The sequence below is a fragment of the Microcebus murinus genome, chromosome 16 (genome assembly GCF_040939455.1).
Source record: "Microcebus murinus isolate Inina chromosome 16, M.murinus_Inina_mat1.0, whole genome shotgun sequence".
NCBI lineage: Eukaryota > Metazoa > Chordata > Mammalia > Primates > Cheirogaleidae > Microcebus > Microcebus murinus.
In genome coordinates this window covers 58,671,329-58,696,446 of record NC_134119.1, presented here as the reverse complement: position 1 = coordinate 58,696,446, position 25,118 = coordinate 58,671,329, and the positions used below count along the sequence as shown (strand labels likewise).

Here is a 25,118-nt window from a genome sequence, read left to right as displayed (position 1 = left end):
TGGTTAGCTGGATCAGAAACTCCAGAGCCAGGTCTGAGGCGACAGGAAACAGAGGGGTTTAGAGGAAGCATTGTCTCCGCTGCACAGAGGTGAGTCTGAAGCTCTGGGGTTTGGCGCTGGGACCACCCATGGTCACCACGTGTTAAGGCCAGGCTGGAGGCGGTGATGCCGCTGCCCCTACCCACGGTTTCTAGCACCATCTGCTCACAAGCTCAGACCCCGGTGGCTTCACTGCTGGACTCAGCACAAGTTGGTGTTATGTCCCCTGGGCCCTCACCTGCCTCGACCCTACTTTGTAGCCTTAAAGCCTCAAATTAGGACACTTGGTTCAGGTCACTGCAGTCTATGCCCTAGTGTCCAGTCTGGGGAAAAGGGGACTCTTGCGTGATGTCCCCACTTCTGAAAGCCAGTATGACGAGGCATGGAGAAGCGTTACAGACAGAGGGATTAGCATGTGCAAAGGCGTGGAGGGATGTCTGAGCTGGGAGAGCATTCAGGAAACCTGGGATCTGTGTTGTGTCTACACCAGAGTGTGAGAGAAGTCACACCTGGAATGGCAAGCAGCAAGGTGGACCCTCATTCTGATGGTGCTTGGATCCATGGAGGGTTGTGAAGAGAGGAGGGACACAGTCTGAGTTATAAGTTAAGGCTTTAAAAATTTCCCAAAATCTGCTTGGAGGAAAAAGACTAGAAGAGGAATGAGGAGGACTGGGAGGTACAGGGAGATTGAATTCTTATCTAAAGTCACAGAACAGGTAAGAAGCATTACTAAGGATTGCAATACAAAGGTGATACAGTCAGCCCAAGGTTACCTGGTTCCAGGGCTGGGCAGAGGTGCAATGGAGGTCTGAGCCCATGGAACCCTTCAAGGCTTGCCTGCTTCTCATGGTCTACTTCTTCTCACAGGTTGCTATGGACACAGAGATGTTTATGTACCCTATAATGGTGAGTGGGCCCTCACTGATCTCAGTCCCCTACCCACATGTCTTTGGGATTACAGTGCCTTGGGACTCAGCCTGCCACTCTCTTAACCTTTGGGCCTGGGGACTGTTAGAAACCCTAAGCCCAGGATCCTGAGTCAGGGGGGCTTATATGTAATCTTCCAGTCACGATGGTAATGCTTTCAACCAGCCAGGAAAGGGAGGGTGGGGCTGAGGACTGCACCTCTTGCTTGAGCACCTGGTTGGGGGTGGTGAGGATCACGTATCACAAGCATGTTGGAGCAAGAGAACTGAGCATGAAGGGTAGGTGTGAGGAAAGGATGATCTCGCAGTTGCCAAGGCTTCTAAGGGAAAACAGATGTTCATACGGATACATGGGCATGGGAGTAACCAGGAGGAAATGACACTGAGGCCAGGGCTGATTCTTATTCACAGCTCTATGGATGCACCAGCATCAATTAGCTCAGGGGCAAATATGGTTGTCTGGTACAGTCACTGGCCAGGTGGGATTCCGAGAGGTGTCTGAAGTCTGCTTGTCATTCTGGATGGCTGAGTTTGATTCAAGAAACAGCCAGAAAGTAAGGTTTTAATGGACTGCTTCTGGCAGCAGGAGCCATTAGAGGTCTGGGGAAGTGCAGGATCCTGTTTGAATTTGCCACTCTCTCCTGATGCCATGTGGGGAGTGGCACGTGGGGAGGGCAGAGAGCTGCCCCATATCTATGGGATCCAGAGGTATGAGAGAAGTACAGTCTGCAGAATGACGTGCCTGTGGAGAGGGAACATGAACTAATATCCTCAGGGCCCTGGTGTTGGGGCCTTAAGGATGAAGGGTGAACCCAAGTTTCATTGTGTTTGGGAGGTACCATCTAGGGGATTGCCTGGTAATGTCCTGGCTAGACTGGGTGGGGCCCTGCCTGGCAGGCCCAGAACTTAAATGTCATCCATCTGCCCACCTGCTTGTTGCTGAGCACTGGACATGGAGATTACTGGGGTCATAGGGAGGGGTCAGGCACAAATGGCACCAGGGTCTGGTATTTCCTGTGAGCCGTGGAGCTTGACAGGAGTATGAGTGTGGGATAGATATATAGAAAGATGGATTGGGGGTTCTCTGGAGAGAGACTGTCTGTGGTTTCATCTGTCCTCATCATGGTAGGGCACTGTGACCTTTAAGGATGTGTCCGTGTACTTCTCCACGGAGGAATGGGATCTCCTTGATGAAGCTCAGAAATGCCTGTACTACAATGTGATGCTGGAGAACTTCGCACTTACTGCCTCTGTAGGTAAGACCCTCACCGCCGCCCGAACGCCTTAGACTAGGCTCTGCCTTTCCTCTTTTTCCCGGGTATGGATTCATCCTTTCCACATTAGGACAATGGACACTTCTTCCTTCCTCCATTTCCCAAGTAGGTTCACTGGTTGGGAGGGCTGAGAGGTTGGCTGTACTGCCCTATCTTCTTCTCAGACAACCCAGTACCTGCTGCTCCAGAGCCTTATGGGGAAGGGGATCAGGACTCTTACAGTCAGCCTTTGGGATCCCACTTTTCTCTCTCCCTGATCAGGTGACCTCTTTGCCCTGGTTCTGCTCGCTTCCTCTAGTTGACACAGGCTCACATCTGCCTGTGCCAGGAATGGCAGTCACTGACATGGTCACTAGTTATGTCCTCTTCTGAGGTCCTTTTTGTGATATTTGGTTTTCTTATGTATAGTATGTTGCTCTGGGCCAGTGCCAGCCGCCCACTCATTCAGTCTCTCCCTTAGTTCTTGCATTATTCAGGTACTGGGTGCAATCACGAGGTGGGGGGAAGGGCTATGGGTGCCTCCTGGGGTGGAGATGATTCCAGCCACACAAAATAGACTCAGAGGGACCCTGGCCCTATTAAGTGGCAGGTGAGAGGGCATGACATCAGGACTGTGTTCAAACCATACCATGAACCAGTCCTGTCTACACTACCGTTTTGGTGCCAATGCCAGTGCCCACACCTCATTTTAACCTTTCTTTTCTCATTTTTGACACTTTGCCAACTTGTCATTTCTAAACTGACTCTTGGCTCAGGGCCCATCCTCAGCTCTCTGGATTCCACATCTTATGCATGCCTGTCCTCAGCTCCCTCTCATGATGTTCTCCAACATTGCATACATACTGTGTCGTGAGGTGTGCACGTGTCCTTAAGTAGTCTCTGCGCATGAGCTGTCCTGTAGAAATTGGATTTTCTTGGGCCTGGACACACCCTTCACAGCACTCACCTGTCATCAGCATACAAGACAAGTGCTGAAAACCAGTGACAGACAAGTGAGTTATAGATCCTTCCTCTCCTCTTTGGGCTGCACCCCATCCTTGTGTGCTTTTCCTGGTGAAGCTTCCCCATGCTGTGACCATCAGAAAACCATTACTGCACAACAACTACTTCCTCAACCTGACCCAAACTCTGTCCTCTTGGAAACACTCCTGTGAGTTGACATAGACGAATTCATGGGTATGCAGATACACATTGGTGATGGTGTCCCCCTTCTCACCAAAGTTGACATGCAATTCACTGGCATTTCTCTGCTTTCAGGTTTCTGGCGTGGAATCGAATATGAGGAAGCATATTTGAAGCAGCATTTTTCTGTAGGAGAAATGTCACAGGTCAGTACCCCCAAGGCTGATGCCTTTCCTTAGAAAGCCCACCCCTGTGACATGTGTGTCTTGGTCTTGAAAGACATTTTGCCTTTTTCTAAGGATAAGGAACACACCGCAGGCAGAAACCACACACTTGTGGGGCACGTGGGAAATGAGTCTTTCAGTAGAGACAAACTCTTCGGAAGGGATATAGGTAGGACCGTGCTTGGGAAGGGCTAAGATTCCATGTGACGGGGAAGTCCACTACCTATGGGGAGGTTGGCAGTATTTCCTGGTCAGTTCAGGGCTTCTCCAGCACCAGGCCACTTACAGGAAAAGCCACATAGCCCCATTGAGTGGGGGGCACCAGTCACAGTGGAAAAATCATTACAGGTGCAGCAAATGCAGGGAAGCTTTCAACCGCAAACACACACTGTTCAGCACCAGAGAGTCCCACACTGCAGAAGGGATTTATGAGGGCAACAAACATGTGAAAGCCATGAGATATAAACCCTTGCTTGTTCAGCACCAAAGAATCCACACTGGAGAAAGGACTAACAAGTTCTATGAATGTTAGAAAGCAAGACCCTATCTGTACAAAAAATAGAAAAATTAGCTGGGCATGGTGGTGCATGCGTGTAGTCCCAGGTTCATTTAGTTGGAGAATTGTATCAGAATAAAGATTTGGACACTAGTCACGCTCATTGCTACTGCAATATAATTGCTATAATTGCTTGAGCCAGAAGTTTGAGGTTGCTGTGAGCTAGGCTGATGCCACGGCACTCACTCTAGCCCGGGCAACAGACTGAGACTCTGTCTCAAAAAAAACAAAAAAAACCCAAGCAAAGTCTAAATCTCCCTGTTCTATTCTCTATCTCCGTATTTTTTCTTTTTTTTGAGACAGAGTCTCACTTTGTTGCCCAGGCTAGAGTGAGTGCCATGGCGTCAGCATAGCTCACAGCAACCTCAAACTCCTGGCTCAAGTGATCCTCCTGCCTCAGCCTCCCGAGTAGCTGGGACTACAGGCATGCGCCACCATGCCCGGCTAATTTTTTCTATGTATATTAGTTGGCCAATTAATTTCTTTTTATTTATAGTAGAGACGAGGTCTCGCTCTTGCTCAGGCTGGTTTCGAACTCCTGACCTTGAGCAATCCGCCTGCCTCAGCCTCCCAGAGTGCTAGGATTACAGGCATGAGCCACCGCACCCGGCCTATCTCTGTATATTTGATTTGTCTTTTTTAGCTTTCACATTTAGGTGAAATATCATATAATGTTTTTCTTTCTGTGTCTGGCTTATTTCACTTAGCACAATGTCCTCTGGTTTCATCCATGTTATGGCAAATGGCAGAATGTACAACATGAGGACTATGGTTAATAATAATATATTGTATTTGGGATTTTTGCGAAAAGGATAAATTTTAGATGTTCTTGCCACACACATGGAAAAGGATAACTGTAAGATGATGGATACATTAATTTGCTTAACTATAGTAGGCAAAAGAAAAATAACAGAAGGAAAGATAGCATTTCACTATGTATGTATATATATATATATATATATATATAAATATCATGTTATACACCTTAAATATATATATATAATAACATTTTTTTTAATAAGTAATGTCTGAGAAACTATCACAGCTAAGAGAAGCCTATGGTGACATAACTAATTCAGTGAGGTATTCTGGATGGGATCTTGAAATAGAAAAATGGTGTTATATAAATACTGAGGAAATCTGAATAAACTATGGACTTTAATTAATAGCAGTGTACCAACATTGGCTCATTAGTTGTTAAGAACATCCCATACCAATGTAAGATGTTAATAATGGGTGAGACTGTGTGTATAGAAGAGTGGTAACATGGGAACCCTGTGCTATCTGCTGGATTTTCATGTAACTCTGAAACTCTCCTAAAATGTAAAGTCGACTAATTATTGAGAAAGAGAAACTTCCAAACTTCAAAACTTGTGTGCATGCGCACACACACAGAGACACACACACACACGAGTCCTTATTTTTTCTTTCGCCCACTCCAGTGTTTGCTTTTGAAACATTTTAATTCTCACAACAACCTGCTAAAGGAGGAACTATATTGTATCAATGGGGAAGTTGAGGCTCAAAGAAATGAACTGACTTTCCCAAGGTCATGCACCTGGCAAATCTTGGTTTGTAGAGGCTGGTCTGAAACCTGGGAATTGGGATCCAGAGCTGGGACTTTCAGACACTTAACCACAACCTGTGAAGCCCTCAGCATAGTGCGGACCAGTGAGGATCAGCTGCTCTTATATCATTGTTGGAATTTTTATCATTATTCCCCCATTCTCTGATTTACCAGAGCATCTTGCAGTCCCCATTAGTTTGTCCTAACTTTATGTTATTCTCCAATGGCTTTCCCACCGAAGACTTTTCTCTTTTCTCTAGACAATTGCACTAGGTCCAAAAGCAGCATCTTCCTCTACAGTGAGCACAAAACAGAGCTCAGCGTATAGTAATTCAGGCCTTGGGTGTCTGTGCACCTTTGCAATGATCGAGCAACATGCTCTGATCTCATCCAGCAGCACCAAGGCCAATGTGACTCTCTGTTTGCCTTTCCAGGTGTTGACACTCTTCAAGGCCTTGGCCACAACATTCTCCTGGGAGGAGTGGGGACAACTGGACGTGGCCCAGCAGACCTTGTATGGGGACGTAATAATGGAGACCTGTGGGTTGCTCATGTCACAAGGTAAGGCTGAACTCTCTCCTATGTGGGGAAAGCCTCCTTCATTTCACCCTCTCACTCCAGGCCTGGCTGATAGGGAAGGCCTCTGGAGCCCACCCTCCCTTCTACCCATGATTCCTACTGTGTTTCTGTCTCCCCTCCTCTCTCCCGGTCTCCCTGTGTCCAGCTGGGTGCCATGAGGGGCCAAATACAGGAATTGAAATCAAGAACTAAGCCAAGAATTAAACCAAGCCCACACTCTCCCTCCAATACCTAGCACTGGTAGACTTTGGGCCCAAGGATGGTGTTTGTGCTGTTGGTTTTCAGGTTAGAGGTCATTATGTTCTTTGCATGGCTGGGAGAAGCCTCGTTGTGAGATCTCATTCTTGCTCTTGAAGATGATACTGAATATAGAGGTTAATTTTATCTTTACCCAAATATTGCTATCCTATTTCTCCATGATAGGGAATCATCTCTCTAAACCAGAACTGATCTATGTGCTGAAATATGATCAAGAACGTTGTGTGGTGAGGAGAAAGTTCTCCTAAAGATCCTGTCTAGGTGAGTGGCCGGGAGCTCAGCAGATGGGGGTCCCTGCACAGTGCAGACTAGTAGGGAACTTCTTGTTAGGAAGAGGGAAGCCTCTTGTTGTGACCTCCCCAGGGGTTTGGGATCCATATAGCCATTGGACCTACCTTCTTTACCCCTTTATACTCTTCCAGGCTACTGGGTGAGGAGTAGGTTGTATTAGGTAAAAATCCGGCTCTAGGCTCCGTGTCTTTGGGCTCAATACTTGGCTTGCCCCGTCTAGCCTTGTGAGCCTGGATTTCATCAGTGATAAAGCTTGCTAAGTTAATGTTCACTACCATAACACAGAAACGTCATCATACTAGCATCGTAGTACAGGAAGAGTATTTGTTTTTGTCTTTTTCCTTTCCTTATTCATGCCAAGGTCCATGCAAGTAAGTAGGAGCTGTGTACCACACAGCTATTCAGGAAATAAGAATAATTCTATTGTCAACACGTGGTTTAAGTTAAAGCTTCCCCGGAATTATCTGTCTGGCGGAGAGAAAATGAGAGAGAAAATGAAGGAGTCGTACCCACTGACACACACGCGTTGCTGTTGCCTCTCTCTTAACAAACAGCATCTGGCCACACCTGGATTCTCAGGGCTAGAAAATGGTTTAGCCATGTGTCCAAGGAGAAGAGCAGATGGGTTTGGTGAACATACTCAGTTGGCTACACTTAGCCTACATTTAGAAACATTTAGAAAATGTTGATAAAAATAAAGCCTACATTGAGAAAATGATGGTAATAATAATTTTATCTCACCAGATTATTTGAGGGTGTAGTTAAATAATGTATGGAACTGTGTAGGATAGTGCCTGAAACATACTGGCTCAAAAGGACTTAGCTATTTATATTGGTATTATGCATATTAATCACAATGAATAATGTTAATAACATTTTAACTTCTTTTATTTACTTATTTTTAAATTCTATTTTTAATTGGCAAATAATCATATATATTTATGCGGTACAATATGATGCTTTGGTACACGTTTATCATGTGAAATGATTAAATCAAACTAATGACTAAATCTAGCACCTCACATACTTATCATTTTGTGGTGAAAACATTTAAAGTCTACTCTTTTAGCAATATTAAGATATACAATGCATTATTATTTATTGTAGTCACAATTCTGTGCGATAGAGCACTAAAATTTATTCCTCCTGTCCAGCTGAAGTTTAGTCCCTTTGATCAATATCTGCCCTTTCCCCTTCCTCTCCCCTCAGGCCCTAGTAACCATCATTCTACTCTCTACTTTTATGAGTTTGACTTTTTCAGATTCCACCTGTGAAATCATGCAGTATTTGTCTTTCTGTGCTTGGCTTACTTCGCTTAGCAAAGTTCATCCATGTTGTTGTTTTAAATGATAGAATTTCCTTCTTTCATTGTGTATATAACCCACATTATCTTTATCCATTCATCTGTTGATGGACACTTATGTTTACTCTTGTGGATAAGAGTCTTTCTTCTTCTACCAATTTCTATCTCCACCTATACTCTGCATCCCACCATTTCCCACCTTCTTCATCCATCCATTGTCTGTGTGTTCCATGCATTGTTCTGCTTGTCAGGCACTCAAAAGTAGTCATTTATCCATGCCTCCCTGCTGCTTCTCTCATGTAAAACCCTGGGGTGTCTTGGCCTCCTGGGCTGCTGAAGGCACCTGGGAGCCATCACTGTGTTAGTCGGCACCACCATGGATTGATGGTCTTCCTTTCTAGTAATCTCTTGGGCTGCGCAGCCAGCTGCATGTTTCGGGTCAACCCCTCCTCAGCTCCTTGGAGTTTGTTCCAAAAGTTAACACTTTTCCCCAGTCCCACATCTCCATGTGAATGCCTCAAAGGCACTTCTGATTGTCATGCCTAAGAAGAAACTCATGATCTTGCCCACTCCTCCCACCTCCCCAGTTGTAGTGAGTGGCCTTGCTATCCAGGAAGTTGAGAAGGCAAGAAACAACTTCAGACAATAGCTCAACCTCTTGACCTAGCTGATCACCATCAAACCCAACATCTAGCCGTTCCCAAGTTCTGTTCATTTCACAGCACACACTTCTCCTGAATCCATTACCTCCATCAGCTCAGTCAGCTCCACCGCTAACACGGTGTCATCCTCTCTTGCCTGATGGATGCTAACAGACTCCCAGCTGATCTCTGCAAATCTGCTCTGTGCTTCTGGTCAACTCTGTCTCCAGCAGCAGCTCTCTCAGACACTCACACCTTACTCCAAACCTTCACTACCCCTACAGTTGTTGATATCTCAGTATATGACCAAATTCGTGTTGAAAATATGATTGCTTTCCTCTTGAACATCAGCGGATTCACACTGGAGTGAAGCCCTGTGAAGATAATGAGTATGGGAGAGCCTTTATCAAGAGGGAAAACCTCATTCAGCACTACACATCCATACTGGGGAGAAGCCAAAGTTGTATATGGAGTCTGTGGAAGCCTTCAGCTGCAGGTCTCATGTCACAGAGAACCAGCATATGCACACTAGAGAGAAGGCCTGTAAGTGCAGTAAATGTGGAAATACCCTTAGAGACCATTCTCATTTTATCCAGTGGGGGGAAATTGCTGGAGTGCAAAGCAGAAAATCCTCCTGTGACAGCTCTTCCTTAACTTGACACATGCGAATTAATCCTGGGAACAAACCCTATAAAAACAATGAATGCAGAGTTTCACCCACCACTCTGCTTTTGTCTTGCACCATAGGACATTGGAGGAAAGTCTTTGGAGTGTAAAGAAGGAGGGACAGCCCTTTGTGACTAGCTGTCCTTAATTCAAAACAGGTGTCACACTGGGGAGCAGCCCCATGAGGGCGGCAAATGTGCAGTTGTAAGCTTTAGCTCATCCTCCACTAGCCATTGAAGGACTCATAGTGGAGAGAAACGTGGGAGGGTCTTTCACACCTGCGCACGCTTCAGTCGGCTCCAGAGAACTCATACTGTGGAAAGACCTTTTAAATATAACTTCGGTGGCATGTCATTCAGCCAAAGGAATAATGTTACTTGCCGTATGAGAATTCATTCGGAAGATTAACCCCATCCTCCCTCAGGTGATTTTTATCTGTTCTAACCACGGCTTTCCCTGCATCTGAATCCCTGCATCCTAGCAGTTGGAGGCCCTCTCTCTCCCGGATTGTACCTTGGTTCTCAGAGTTCTTTATTTTCCCTGTTTATAGATAACACGATCTTATATATAGAACACCCCAAAGATTCCATTTTAAAAAAACCTGTTAAAACCAATACAGGAAGTCAATAAAGTTGTAGGATGCAAAATGCACAAAAATCCGTAGCATTTCTATATATTAACAGTGAAAAAGAAATCAAGAAAACAGTCCCATTTACAATAGCTACAAAATAATAAAATACTTCAGAATAAATTTAATTAAGGTGGTGAAAGATTTCTACATTAAAAACTATAAAACACTAGTGAAAGAAAATGAAGCAGACACAAATGGAACGATACCCTATGTTAATGGATTGAAAGAATTAATATGGTTAAAATGTCTATACTACCCAAATCAATCTACAGATTCAACATAACCCCTACCAAAATACAATGCCATTCTTCACAAATATTTTTTTAAAAATCCTAAAATTCATATGAAACCACAAAAGACCCCAAATAGCCAACACAATCCTAAGCAAAAATAACAAAGCTGGAGGTATCATACTACCTGACTTCAAAATATACTACAAAGCTATTGTCACAAAAACAGGATATTACTTGCATAAAAACAGACACATAAACCAATAGAACAGAATGGAGAGCTCAGAAATTAGTCCACACCTTTAGAGTTAACTGATTTTTAGCAAAGGCATCAAGAGCACACAATGGGAAAGGAATAGTCTCTTCAGTAAGTGTGTTGGGAAACCTGGATGTCCACATGCAAAACAATGAAATTAGACCCTTATTTCATACCATATGCAAAAATAAAGTCAAAATGGATTAAAGACTTAATGTAAGACCTAAAATTGTGAAGCTACTAGAAGAAAACAAAGAGGAAAAGCTCCATGACATTGGCCTGAGCAATGACTCCCCAAAGTACAGGCAACAAAAGTAAAAATAGACAAATGGGATTATATCAAACTAAAAAGTTCTACACCACAATGGAAACAATCAACAGACTGAAGAGACAACCTTTAGATTGGGAGAAAATATTTTCAAACTATACATCTGATAAGGGGTTAATATCCAAAATATATAAGGAACTCAACTCGGTATCTAGAAAACAAATAACCTGATTAAAAAAGTGGTAAAAGACACAAATAGACACTTCTCAAAAGAAGACATACAAATGGCCAACAACTATATGACAAAATATTCAACATTACTAATAATCAGGGAAATGCAAATTAAAACCACAATGAGATACTGCCTCCTACCTGTTAGAATGGCCATTATCAGAAAGAGAAAAGATAATGTGTTGGGAGGATATAGAGAAAAGGGAACCCTTGCATACTGTTGGTAAGAATATAAATTAGTGGCTGGGCGTGGTGGCTTATGCCTGTAATCCTAGCACTCTGGGAGGCCGAGGCGGGTGGATTGCTCAAGGTCAGGAGTTCGAAACCAGCCTGAGCGAGATCCCGTCTCTACTAAAAGAATCAAAAGAAACTAATTGACCAAATAAAAATATATATACAAAAAATTAGCTGGGCATGGTGGCGCATGTCTGTAGTCCCAGCTACTCGGGAGGCTGAGGCAGGAGGATTGCTTGAGCCTAGGAGTTTGAGGTTGCTGTGAGCTAGACTGATGCCACGACACTCACTCTAGCCTGGGCAACAAAGTGAGACTCGGTCTCAAAAAAAAAAAGAATATAAATTAGTACAGCCATTATGGAAAACAGTATGGAGGTTCCCCCAAAATAAAAATAGAACTACAACCACCATGTGATACAGCAATCCCTCTTCTGGACATATACTCAAAAGAAATGAAATCAACCGCTAGTAGAGATATCTGCATGACCATGTTCATTGCAACATTATTCATGATAGCCAAGATAGGGAAACCACCTAGGTGTTCATTGAGGGATGACTGGATAAAGAAAATGTGGCATATGGCCAGTGGAATAGTAGTCAGCCATAAAAAAGAATGAAATCCTGTCATTTGCAACAATATTGATGAACCTGGAGGACATTATGTTAAGTGAAGTAAGCCAGGCACAGAAAGACAAATTCCACATAATCTCACTCACATGAAATCTAACAAAGTTGATCTCATAAAAAGAGCAGAATGGTAATTACCATCGGCTGGGCATTTTGAGGGGTTGGGGAAATGTTAGTCAAAGGATACAAAATTTCAGTTAGGAGGAATAAGTTCAAGAAATCTATTCAATAGTGTGGTGAATGTAGTTCATATATCTTTAACAATGCTAAGAGAGTGGCTATAAAGTGTTCTCACCATAAAAATGACATCTATGTGAGATAGGAATATGTTAATTAGCTAGATTTAGTTTTCTACAATGTATATATACTTTAAATCATGTTGTATGTGGTAAATACATCCAATTTTATTGTCATTTTTTAAAAAAAGTGACGTAGAACATTAATCAGTTTTTTCCATATCAATATATGTGTTATTGAGGCTATACATGATAATTCCATGTTTTTAACTTCACAATGGAATATCAGTCATGTTTTATACAACTAATGAGCATTTTTTTTTTAATCCACAGGTATACCTCTCAGATCCACATTGCTTCTGTCATCACAGATCTTTCACCTGGGATCACTTTCTATAACATCCTTGAATAGAATTTCCTTAGCTGAGAATTTCATTTTATGCAGGCTAATTTTGCATTAAATTTTTTGTGTTTGGTTTGAAATGGTTTTTTTAATGTTCTTTGTTCAAAGACACTTCTGCCGTGTGTAGAAATTTCAGTGAGCAGTTATTTATTTCTACAGCAGTTTGAATTCATCCCTTTCCCTGTGTCCCTGAATCACAATTATATATCGAGAGTGAATAGTGACAAATCACTTATCATTTTGTTCATAGCTTTCAAATCTATGAACATAAATTCTAACATTGAGATGGAGGCAATGACAGTAGTGGATCTGGGATTGTCACATAAAAGAAGAGGTAATAGTGTGTAGGAGAAATAATATACAGTCATCTCTCAGCATCCATGAGGGACTTATTTTAAGACTCCCCATAGATGCCAGATCCACAGATGCTCAAGTCCCTTATATAAAATACCATAGTACTTGCATATAACCTATCCTCATCTTCCCACATCCTTTAAATCATCTCTAGATTACTTATAATACTTCATATAATGTAAATGCTATGTAAATAGCTGTTATATTGTACTATTTAGGAAATAATGACAAAAAACAAGTCTGTAAATGTTCAGTACAGATGCAAACCATCTGTTTTTTTCTGAATGTTTTCAAACCATGGTTGGTGGAATCCATGGATGCTGAACCCACAGTTACGGAAGATTGACTGTGATGGGTATCTGGTAACCAAATTGTTGGGTTGTGCTAGAAACTAGCTAGATGCTCAGGAATCCCCCTTTCTCTTCCTGGACGCTCAGCTTCCCTGACACTACATTTGGTGCTCGCCCGCGGACTGCAGGTTCAGGTAAGGGGCTGATGAAGTCTTGATGAGGACAGTGCCTCGTGATTCTGAGTCACTAAACATCAGGCTGTGCCTGCTCGTGGTCAAACATTTACGTGCAGATGTGGCTGCCCTGAAGGCCAGAGGGAAAGAAGGAGGAAGGTGAAGTCCCTGAGACTTAGAGATCAACCATGACTTGTCAGCTGCTGTCACATCCTTGAAATCCTGTCCACTCCACTTTCCACTTTGACCTGAAGGCAGTCGCCACGATGTTCCCAAGTGTTGAATCAGCTGGCCTTTAAGAATTCATCCTTTAGGTACTAGGCCTACTTCTAGTTTAGGAAACTCTCCTGCATGGTCTATTTTTAAAAATAAAATTTTAAAAAGGAGTCAAATGGTATAAAGTGCATGTGCTTCCATGTAAAAATTTTAATGATTACCTCTGAGGCTACTTGCTGAATCTGAGTGATTATATGATTGTATTTTATATTTTGACAAATATCCTAAATGACTCTTGAAAGGAGGACATCTCTGGCTTGCTCTCTCAGAGCAATGTATGTGAGACTCTTATGATGATGATGATAAAAGTAGCTACTATGTATATAATGAATAGTAATTGTGTGCCAGGCCTGAGCAAAGCACTTTTTATATTACTTCCCGTGAGGCGTGTAGTGTTATTTTACCTACTTTATTCACTGGGTTTTAGCGAGTGTACCCCTTCTCAATCTGGAGACAGCACCAAAATTCCCCGGCGGGCTTGCGGAAGCACAGATCGCCGGGCCTCACCCCCAGAGTTTCTGCTTCACTAGGTTTGGGTGAAGCAGAAAGTTTCATCCAAAAGGAGTTGCCCCACACCCAGAAGGAAGGAATACATGCTCCGAGAGGCCAACAGGAATCTAGACAGGCCGTGCTGGGTTTCCCTACTCAGACTATTAGCGTCAGATCGTACCCTTTTTGTGCAACCACATTTCTACACAGCTGTCTGTATTTTATTGAACCTAAGCATAAAAATGGACAATTTCCCCTGTATCTTTGAGTTTTCATTTTGAAGGGTCCATATATCCACGTTAAATAAATCTGTATGCCTTTTCTCCTCTTAATAGATCTGCTTCATGCCAGTCATTTTCCGTGAACCTTCTGCCCCTACACCTGTTACAGACCTTTCCGTGTGGGTCACAGCCTCAAGTGGCCGGGGGAAATCTGTGTGCTTCTCCTTTAAGAGGAAGCAAAGCCACGCCCCCCTTGGCTTCTTAGGACGCTGTTTCTCAGAGAACAGGAAGTGCGCGCCAGTTCCACCCGGATTCAGGTCCGACACTCCATTACCCAGAGGGCGGTGCCTGGGGCGCCGGCCGATGACGGAAGCGCAGGGGGCGTTCCCGGCGGCAGGGGCGGGGCCCCGGCGTCGTGTATTCGGACAGCGGTGGGCGGACTGGGCCGCGGCTGCTCCCCCAACCGCCGGCCTTTCGAGCCCGGGCAGGGAGGGAGCGGGAAGAGAGCCGGACCCCGCCGCGACCCCGCGCCAGTAGGGTTGCCCGCCGAGTGCTTCCCGGGGCTCTGACCCCGCAGCGCCCGGAGACGGCGGCGAGAGTCTTGCGGGCCGTTCGCACCGCCGAGACTGGGGCCCGACGCCGCGGGGCTGGAGCGAGGGTCGGCTGAGCCCGCCGCGCCGGCTTCCGTCGCCGCCACCCCACGGCCCGCTCCGCGCACTGCGTCCGATGGCGGCGCCGGCCTCGGTGAGCGGGGGTCGCCGCCCGCACGGCCCCTCCGTCGTGGCACGGGGCGTCCTGGGTTCCGCGCCTTCCCCTTTGATGCCCGTGCGTCTGGAGACCCTGGACGGGGTGGGGTAAGAGGACAGCGCTGACCACTTCCAGACCCGGGTCCTGACTCCGGAGGGTAGAAGGAGCGTCCCCGCGACAGTGTACGGGAATGTGTGTGTCGTGGAATGTAAGCACAGCAGGCCCAGGCTGCTCGCCAGCGTGTCACCGCGTTCCCCCATCACAGCCCTGATCTCCTTCAGGACTGGCTCACTGTCCCTCACCTGGCCTGCTCTCCAACTCATTCCAGCCTTGTTCAAGGGCCCCACTCTTCCCGGGTTGCCTCATCTAAAATCTCCTAGTCTTTATAGTCCTGTCACTCTTGTTTTCTAGAATCTTCTGATGTTAGCCTGCTGGTTTATTGTTGAGGATCTTTCCCCAACCCCGCAATGAGAGCTCCTATTCTCTCTCTTTTTTTTTAATCCTCGGGCCTAGTGCAGTTCTGGGCCTGTATCACTTACTCAGTGATTGATGAATGATAGAGTCTACCCTCTGGGGCTCCCATTATACTTAGATTTAAAACAAATGCCCCACCATGGCTGCAGAGTCTCTGTCCAGCCCACCAGACCATTGCCCCACCCCTTCCATTCTCTCCTGAACATGCTAAGCTTGCTGTCCACTTCTGTCACACTGTCCCCAGATCTCTGCAGGCTGCCCCTTGGACATGTGCAAGCTTTCCCAGGGTGCTACAGGAGCAAATAGGAAAAATACTAGTAACAAAACAACAAATAATACCTGGTCTTCATTGAGCCCTTGATATGTACTGAGGGACAGTTTCTATTTACTACTTCATTTAATCCCCTCCTTCTCAAAGTAAGAGTCTTTCATTTTCTTTGCTTTACAGAAGAGAAACTGGAGACTCAGATTGTTAACTACCCAAGGGCATGCAGTTCATAAGTAGCATAAACACATCCAGCATGTTGACTACAATTTCTTAACCAATGCTCCACCCACAGTGGGTTGGGGGCCCCAGAGTGTGATAACTAAAGTAAACTTTGCAAAGGGAGGGTACAGGCCTTTCTCTGCCAGGGGAGCATGGGAATCTTCCAGGCAAAGGGAACTGTGTAGACAAAGGCGTGGACTGTTTTTTGTTCCAGGAGGCATGAGAAGGCCTGGGGGTTGCCAAGGGCTCCCTTCACCTGCTGAGATGTTTCTCAGGAAGGTGAGAATGTGTGGTCATCAGATGGATCCTCACCCAGGACAGACATTGGACTCAAGGCTGCTGCCCAGCTCCTTAGTGCCGCAGCCTGCGTTGTCTTTCGAAGCTTGTCTTATCTAGTACTTAAGTGATGATACCTCGGGGAAGTGTGCTAACAGTGGCTCAGAAGGAAAAAGAACAGGCTGGTAGTTCCTTGTGGAATCTTCATGGCTGCATGTCCCAGCTGCAGCTTGAGGGCAGGGAGAGCTTGTTTGAGCCCTGCCAAGCCCCAGGCAGTTGGCACCTCTTCAGGTGCTGCTTCTGCGAGGCAGGAGATGAGAGGGCTCTGCTCTCTCCTGCCACTCTCCTCCTGTGCTTATGGGAACATCTTCAGGAGTGGCTGACCACTCCTGATTTCAACTGTAGAAATTATTGGATATGCTTCTTGCCCTTGTGCCTTTGGCTTCCCTGTGGTCATGGTGGAGTATGGGGATTACACCTGTAGACTCTGGGCCAGAGAGCCCTCGGTTCAGATCCTGCGTCTGTTCATTAGACGCACAACTCTGAGTAACTTGACTCCGAGCCTCAGTTTGCTCATTGTGGAATGGAGACTATGATGGCATTTACCTCATGGGCTATGGGGGGTTAGTGAAATTCACACAAGCACACCTCGTGACACGTGCTTTGTTTGCTTTGTGAACATTTTCTCTATAATTCTCACAACAATCCGCTGAAGTAAGAACTGTTGTACTGATGTGGAAACTGAGGCTCAGAGAAATTAAGAGACTTCCCCACGGTCTCACATCTGTCACGTGTTGGTCCACGAGGCTGGATCTAAACCCCAGAAGTCTGGTTTCAGACGTGGAGACTTCAGTTGCTTTAGCACAGCTCGTAGCGCCCCCAGGAGCAGGCGAACAGTACGGACCAGTGGGGTTGGCTGCTGCTGCTGCTGTCGTCATTGTTTGGATTATTATTTTTTTCCCTCACTCCTCTAACATCCCAGAGCACTTAGTATCTCCTCCTCACAGTCCACACGGGATTATCGCTCTCTTGTGTCATTCTCTGATGGCTTCCCACGTGAGAGGCTTTCTCTCCCATCCCTCTCTATTGTGTCAGGGGTACCGTCCTCTACCCACCTGTGCAGAGCTAAGGTCTTGAGAGATGCTCAGTGGTTCAGGCATTGGGTCTCTCTGGGATTTTGCCAGTAACCAAGCAATAGGCTCTAATTCCATCTAATAGCTGCACAGCCATCCTGTCACCTCTGTTTGACTTTTCAGGCTTTGGTATCATTTGAAGATGTGGCCGTGACCTTCACTGGGGAGGAATGGGGGCACCTGGACCTGGCGCAGAGGACCCTGTACCAGGAAGTGATGCTGGAGACCTGCGGGCTCCTGGTGTCCCTGGGTAAGGCCTCATTTCTGCCCCATTTGGGAGACCCATAGCCTCTTCCATTCCACCCTCTCTCTCGAGGCCGGGCGGGCTGAGACGGCCCCGGGAGCCCACCTTCCCTTCTCCCTCCAGCCGCAGCGTACTGCGGTGTGACGTCCTCTTGTTTGGTTTCCCTGTATCTCATCTCCATCAGGGCTTCCTGTGTAAGGAACGCGGTCCCTCTCAACACTTCCATCCCAGTGGAGCACAAGCTGGCATCGGTCTGACATCCTCGATTGAGTCAAATGTCCTCACAGCCCAGTTAGCAGGACCTGTGGGTAATGGCAGGTTCTCCGAGAAGGGGTGATGTAGACAGGCAGTAAGAAGGGATTTGCCATCCATGCTACCAATATCTTTCTAAGCAACACAATCTTGGCTGAAAGTCTTCTTTGATCACAGTTCCTGCACAGTTGAGTTGATCCTTATTTCTTTCAGCACCGTGTGTTGCTTCTCTGCTGGTACTGGAGATGGTTTTAGAGGGTGTGTAGACACATTAGCAGATGGTACTGATGGCCATCTGAGAGAGCCGGCGTTTTTCTTTCTCTTTCCTACCGCTTGATTGTTGAGTCTTGGCTTAGTGCTGAGTCTTTAGCACTCCCATAGCTGTTGGCTAAATTCCTCGTCAGCAGGAAGAATAACCTCAAACTCCCAGCCTTGAGCAGGTAACATAAGCTTGCTGGGACTTCATACTATTACTTTGATTTCATCATTTTTATAGGAAGCTTTCATGTAAGGCATGTGAACTGACATCTTTAAAGCACTTAGAACAGAACTGGGAACATAACAAATGCTACATGTATTTGTTATCAAACGAATAAATCCCAAATGTTCTCCCACCTAAACCTTTCAAGGCCAGTTTACCCACAGATTGGTCTAAGTAGGAACTGAGTGGAGGCTCAAGGTCCCACTTTGGCCAGATGTTAGTCGTTAGTGAAGTAAATACAGTGTTCTTTTATGACAATTGTGATTAATTGCTGAAAGATGTGTGCAGAACGGCATTCCAGTGGAAGGACCAACACAAGTAGAGTCCCTGAGTGGGCAGGGAGCTTGATTCCTTAACAGAGATGAAGGAAAGTCTGATTCATCTTGTTGTTGTTGTTGTTGTTGTTGCCCAGGCTAGAGTGAGTATCGTGGCGTCAGGCTAGCTCCCAGCAACCTCAAACTCCTGGGCTCAAGCAATCCTACTGCCTCAGCCTCCTGAGTAGCTGGGACTACAGGCATGCGCCACCATGCCCGGCTAATTTTTTCTATATATATTAGTTGGCCAATTAATTTCTTTCTATTTATAGTAGAGACGGGGTCTCGCTCTTGCTCAGGCTAGTTTCGAACTCCTGACCTCGAGCAATCTTCCCACCTTGCCCTCCCAGAGTGCTAGGATTATAGGCGGGAGCCACCTCGCCCGGCCTGATTCATCTTTTCCACTGCCCTGTCCCTGAGCTCGCTGCCGGGCTTATGGCAGATATCAGCGAACACTTGCCAAGTGACAACTGGATGCATTCTGGCCAGCAGGACAAGATTTTCTTGTGGGTCCTGGTGCCTCAGTCATTGACTTCTCTCCAGAGTCTTGTCTTGCAGCTTCACATTTGGCAAAATGTGTGTGGCTGCGTGTAACAGAAGACCACTTTATACTGGTATCACTCTGAAAAATGTAGTACTTGGCCTAATGGGAAGCCGTGAGGTGGTGCCATTTGTCGGTCGATGTAGTCTGGTGTTTTTTAACCCTCCCTGGGCACCAAAATCACCTGGGGAGCCTTGAAAACTACCAATTGTCAGTCCTTATGCTCAGAGATTTGGTTTATTTTGCTCTACCCAGCACTGCTAGGTAGTCTTGATGCACAGGGAGGTTGACTCCTACTGACTTAGGTTAATTAGGGAATATCTTGCAGAGGGTAAGGAGATGGTTCCTCTTTCTGGGTTTTCATGGCAGTATGTTAACAATATGTACTCCTTTAAACCTTAGACTTTTCTTTTTGTCTTTACCTATTTACTCGTGTTTCATTTATTTCTCCTGCATAGGGCATCCTGTTCCCAGACCAGAGCTGACCTACCTACTGGAGCATGGGCAGGAACTATGGGCAATGCAGAGAGGCCTCCCCGAAAGCACCTGTGCAAGTAGGTGGCTGTGAGTCTGGCAGTGGGTGTCATGGGTGGCTGCTTTTTGTGGTGTTGGGTATCATGGAGTCCTTTGAACTGTGGTCCCTCTATCTTCCCACCCCCAAAGCAAAGCCTTTGCCTTTGCTTATGTCAGAATATGGTATATGAGATAGGAGACAGGCTCTGGGCTTTACTGATTGGCCACTCACCAGCCTCATGACCCCAGGGACATTGCTTGGCCTTGCTGTCCCTTTGGTGTACGAGTTAGGCTGAGTTAATGCTAAACTCCAAAATCTTGGTAATTTAAGAGATTGAGTCTTGTTTTTGCATTCCTGCAATAGTCCAACATGGGTCAACCGGAGAGCTCTGTGCCACATATTTATTAGGGATCAGGTACATTCTATTGTCAATGTGTGGATTTAAGGCTGCTCTGGCCGAGAGGACCAGGAGAGCAGGGCAGTAGTCACATCCACTTGCGTACACACGCTCATTTGTATTTCCCATCTGTGGGCCAGGAGTCCAGGCACAACTTGGCTGGGTCCCCCGAAAGGCTGCAGTCATAGGCAGCTCACAGCACGTCAGCTCACATCTTCAAATCAAACGACTGTGGGAGACTCCGGCAAGATGGATGCTACAGTCTCATAAAGCTACATATATTTTCTCATGTACATTCCATCACCTTTGCCATATGCTGTTCTTTAGGAGCAAATCAAGGTCCTGCCAACAGTCTAGTGGAGCGTATCATAAAAGGGTATGAACACCATGAGTTTCATGCTTCTTCACAGATTTCCTACCTCTTCTATGTTTTCATCCTCTCTCTAAACTCAACATAAAAAAACATGTTGAAGTTTCTGACACTTGACAGAAACATAAAATTAAAAAATGCTCTTGCCTCTCCAATAGTATCTAAACATCCTTGATTCTGTTTTACCCGAACAACTAGCTTATTGGAGGAGTTCTCTCATTCTTGGAAGAGACATCTACATAGGACCTCTTCTTTACTATTTTCTTCTTTCATTTTTGTACTGAGGTGTAGTTTACACATAGGGAATGTGCAGATCTTGAAGGTTCATCTCTATGAAATTTTATGTATGTATAAATCAGAGAAACCACCACAGCCGCTCGAGAAATACGGCATTTACAGCACTTCACAATCTCCTTGCGTTCCCTCTTTGTAAATATCTCCTTCTACAAGAGATCATATTTAGACTCTATCACCATACATTAGTTTTGAAGGCATATAAATAGAACCCCGTACTCTGCTATGTCTGTCTTCTCTTGATAATCTTTATGACTCAGATGCATTCACATGGTTGCATATAATTGGAGTTAGTCATTAAATGAATAGACTATGTAGACCCATTTTTCTCTTGACAGACATCTGACTTGGGGTCCGTTTTTAGGATATGTAGACTACTGCTGTGAATATTCTTGATCATGTTTTTTGTTGGATGTAAACTTCCATTTCTGTTGGGAATATACCTATACCAATCACATACCTATACATGATCCAGCCAGTCCATGATCTAGCCAGTTGGGAATATACCTAGATCATGGACTGGCTGGATCATGTATAAGTATGTGATTAGCTTTAATCTAAACCACTAGTTTAAGAGTAACTGCATCATTTCACACTCCCACCAGCCATGGGAGAGAGTCTTCATTGTTCCACATACTCCTGAGTAGTTGGTTACGTTTTCCTTTATTCTCTGAGGCCCAGTAGTGGTGTTTCTTAGCACCACAGCACAAAAGTGTTCTTATTCAGCTCACTGACGCCATCCTGATGGCCAAATGCGACAACTATGTTAGTGAGAATAGACAGTGGTCTATAATTTACTGAACGTTTATCCTCTGCCATGCACACGAGTGGTTTATGTGCTTTTCTCATGTTAACACTCACAACAACTTATAAGGCAGGAACTGAGAGTCACCCAGTTTTTCAGATGAGAAACCAAGTCTTAGAAAAATATGTTAGTCTGCTCTGGCTGCTGTAATAAAATGCTCTAGCTGGGTGGCTTATACAACAGAAATGATTTTCTCTCTGTTCTGGAGGCTAGAAGTTCAAGGTGCCAGCATGGATGGGTGCTGGTGAGGGCCCTCTTCCTGGCTTGCAGATGGCCACATTCTCACTGTGTGCTCACGTGGCCTTTCCTTGGTGCGCACACAGAGGTAGAGAGTGAGTGACAGCGCTCTCTGGTGTTTCTTCTGATAAAGACACTATTCCCATCAAGTCAGGGCCCTTACAACCTAATGTAACCTTAGTTACTAATACTTCCATGAAGGCTGTATCTCCAAATGCAGTCAGATTGGGAGTCAGGGCTTGAACATATGAATTTGGGGGGAACACAAACATTCAGTCCATACAAAAGTTAATTTGCCAAGAACATTTAGCTTGGCAGAAGCGGGATGTGAAACGGGATGTTTTGGTTCCATACCCACACTCTTAACCACGAAGCTCTGCTGACTTTCACCTCAGCAGAAACTCCTTTCACGTTATTATGCTGGAGCTTTTATAGCATATATCCTCTTGTTTTTCTCCTTTCCTCTTCTGACTTGACCTTGACTGTTGTCTTCTTACTCTGATCGCTTTTTCTGCATTAGCTTCAGCAAGCATCCCCCAGCCTTTATTCTGTGCACTTTCACTGAGTGTGCTCACTCGTGTTTGTGCTGTCAACTTCAAGAGTTCAGGGATTAGTAAAGAAAGAAATTGCAAACCTTGCAAAATCACAAAAAGAAACTACATTTTTACATAAGAGATATAAAAATGTAGTAGGCATCAGGTGCTATTTTCATCTTCTTCCTTAGAGTAAAGTAGTAATTTTTGTGTGTTCTATGTTGACATCACTAATAGATGCCTTTTTTATATTGGATTTCCTTCAGGTGAAAAGCCAAAACCTGAGACCACAGAGCCTACTGCTTCTCAGTTGGCCTTCTCCAAGGAATCTTCTTTCCAGGAACAACTGGCATGGATATCCTCAAGGGATTCCAGGTTGGGGCAAGCTAGAGATGAGGAAAGGCTATCAGAAATACAGGGAGGGAACTTCAGGCCAGGAACAGACCCCCACAAGGAGATGTGCCCTGGGAAGTTGAACCATAAACATGATAATTTGGAGACAGATGATAGTCTTGGTTTAAGGGTTTTACAGGAACGACTTGCTCCACAAGATGCTCTCCATGAACATGCTTCTCAAGGACCAGGAAAAGGCCCCATGATTGATGTAAGGAATAACCCTTACAAATGCAAGGAATGTGGAAAAGGATTTAGCAAGAATTGGGCCCTTGTTCGGCATCAACAAATTCATGCTGGAGTGAAGCCCTATGAATGCAATGAGTGTGGGAAAGCGTGTCGTTATATGGCCGACTTCATTCGACACATGAGGTTTCATACTGGGGAAAAACCATACAAGTGTATTGAGTGTGGGAAAGCCTTCAAACGCAGGTCTCATCTCACAGAGCACCAACGTATTCACACTGGAGATAAGCCCTATGAGTGCAAAGAATGTGGAAAAGCATTCACCCACCGCTCTTCTTTTATCCAGCATAATATGACTCACACTAGAGAAAAGCCTTTTTTATGCAAAGAATGTGGGAAAGCCTTTTACTATAGCTCTTCATTTGCTCAACACATGAGGATTCATACTGGAAAGAAACTCTATGAGTGCAGTGAATGTGGAAAAGCCTTTACTCACCGTTCCACTTTTATCCAGCATAACATGGCCCATACGGGAGAAAAACCTTTTTTGTGTAAAGAATGTGGAAAAGCTTTTTGCCTCAACTCATCCTTCACTCAACACATGAGGATTCACACTGGAGAGAAACCCTATGAGTGCAGTGACTGTGGAAAGGCCTTTACTCACCGTTCCACTTTTATCCGGCATAAGAGGACCCATACTGGAGAGAAGCCCTTTGAGTGCAAAGAATGTGGGAAGGCCTTTTGTGACAGCTCTTCTTTAATTCAGCACATGAGGATCCACACTGGTGAGAAGCCGTATGAGTGCAGTCAGTGTGGAAAGGCCTTTACACACCACTCTGTTTTTATCCGACATACTAGGACCCACAGTGGAGAAAAACCCTTGGAGTGCAAAGAATGTGCAAAAGCCTTTTACTATAGCTCTTCCTTCACTCGACACATGAGGATTCACACTGGAGAAAAGCCCTATGTTTGCAGAGAATGTGGAAAGGCCTTTACCCAACCTGCAAATTTTGTTCGGCATAATAGGATCCACACTGGAGAAAAACCCTTTGAATGCAAGGAATGTGAGAAGGCCTTTTGTGACAACTTTGCCTTAACTCAGCACATGAGAACTCATACAGGAGAGAAACCCTTTGAATGCAGTGAATGTGGAAAGACCTTCAGCCACAGTTCATCCTTTACTCACCATCGGAAGATTCATACCAGAATTTAAAATATATAAGAAGGCCTTTTGTAAGTATGTTCACCTCAGTCAACTTCGGGGAACTCATACTGTTGAATACCCTTCCTTTTGATTATAATTATTGAAGAAAATCTTTTGGCCAGAGAAATATCTTACTCGGTATCTGAGAATTCATACTAAAGAGAAACATCATAATTGTCATTCCTCTGAAAGTTTTTTATGGCAGTTCATCACTTGTCATCCAAACAAGTATATTAGAAATCAACCCACTATAGAGGCTTACACTATACCTGAGAATCATCCAAGAGAGAGACCCAGTGAGTATCATGCATTTAAGTAAAATATTAGTAACAACTTTCCTATTTATTTATGTACTATAAGTCTATCTCAAGAGTATTTTAATAAAACAAGGAGAGGTGAGGAAAGAGACTTAGAAGAGAAAGGAGAAATAAATGCATGCATGATTTATTTTCACTTTCCCTATTAAGTTTATGACAATTTGTCATTTGGAGAGGTTGGGGATAGGGTGGGCCTCATCCCCTTTATGTGTTTTTTATATGTACATCTAGAGTCAGGAAAGTTGGACCATTGATGGCACCTCTGCCTACATTTATTAAAGTAATTTTTTTCCAAAATTACTTGTTGTCTCTACTCTTGAGGTAACATAAGTCTTTGTGCAAAATATAAAGGCTCGAGTCATGAAATACTTAGACATACACACATGCATTTTATTACATGCAGTGAATTGTTATTGATGTTAGTTATGTTCGATGAATTTGCTATGCACACTGAATTAGTGAATACTGAACCATCGTTGCTAGGAGAAATAAGGGTTAGGTTCTGTGAGCCTCTGGTCCAAACATTTTCATCAACCAGTCACTACACAACCATC

At 44.8% G+C, this 25,118-nt stretch overlaps 2 protein-coding genes across 2 annotated transcripts; both read left to right on the top strand.

Moving 5' to 3' along the window:
• Nucleotide 1: 1 nt before the first annotated feature.
• Nucleotides 2–12,642, top strand: LOC105876958 (zinc finger protein 549-like). The gene is made up of 7 exons (XM_012775108.3): nucleotides 2–89; nucleotides 907–945; nucleotides 2,095–2,221; nucleotides 3,497–3,567; nucleotides 6,143–6,269; nucleotides 6,711–6,806; nucleotides 12,493–12,642. The coding sequence occupies exons 2-6, from the start codon at nucleotides 913–915 to the stop codon at nucleotides 6,791–6,793; spliced, it is 441 nt and encodes a 146-aa protein (XP_012630562.1). The 5' UTR covers nucleotides 2–89; nucleotides 907–912; the 3' UTR covers nucleotides 6,794–6,806; nucleotides 12,493–12,642.
• A 1,749-nt stretch (nucleotides 12,643–14,391) lies between these two features.
• Nucleotides 14,392–24,413, top strand: ZNF599 (zinc finger protein 599). The gene is made up of 4 exons (XM_012775093.2): nucleotides 14,392–15,320; nucleotides 17,606–17,732; nucleotides 19,773–19,868; nucleotides 22,731–24,413. Exons 1-4 carry the CDS (start codon nucleotides 15,303–15,305, stop codon nucleotides 24,254–24,256), a joined length of 1,767 nt encoding a protein of 588 aa, XP_012630547.2. The 5' UTR covers nucleotides 14,392–15,302; the 3' UTR covers nucleotides 24,257–24,413.
• Nucleotides 24,414–25,118: the final 705 nt, after the last annotated feature.

Coding starts and splice junctions, on each gene's coding strand:
- LOC105876958 (XM_012775108.3), top strand. CDS start 913: ATGGACACAGAGATGTTTATGTACCCTATAATG. Junction 946..2,094: donor TGTTTATGTACCCTATAATG/GTGAGTGGGCCC, acceptor TCATCATGGTAG/GGCACTGTGACCTTTAAGGA. Junction 3,568..6,142: donor CTGTAGGAGAAATGTCACAG/GTCAGTACCCCC, acceptor TTGCCTTTCCAG/GTGTTGACACTCTTCAAGGC.
- ZNF599 (XM_012775093.2), top strand. Junction 17,733..19,772: donor CGGGCTCCTGGTGTCCCTGG/GTAAGGCCTCAT, acceptor TCTCCTGCATAG/GGCATCCTGTTCCCAGACCA. Junction 19,869..22,730: donor CCCCGAAAGCACCTGTGCAA/GTAGGTGGCTGT, acceptor GATTTCCTTCAG/GTGAAAAGCCAAAACCTGAG.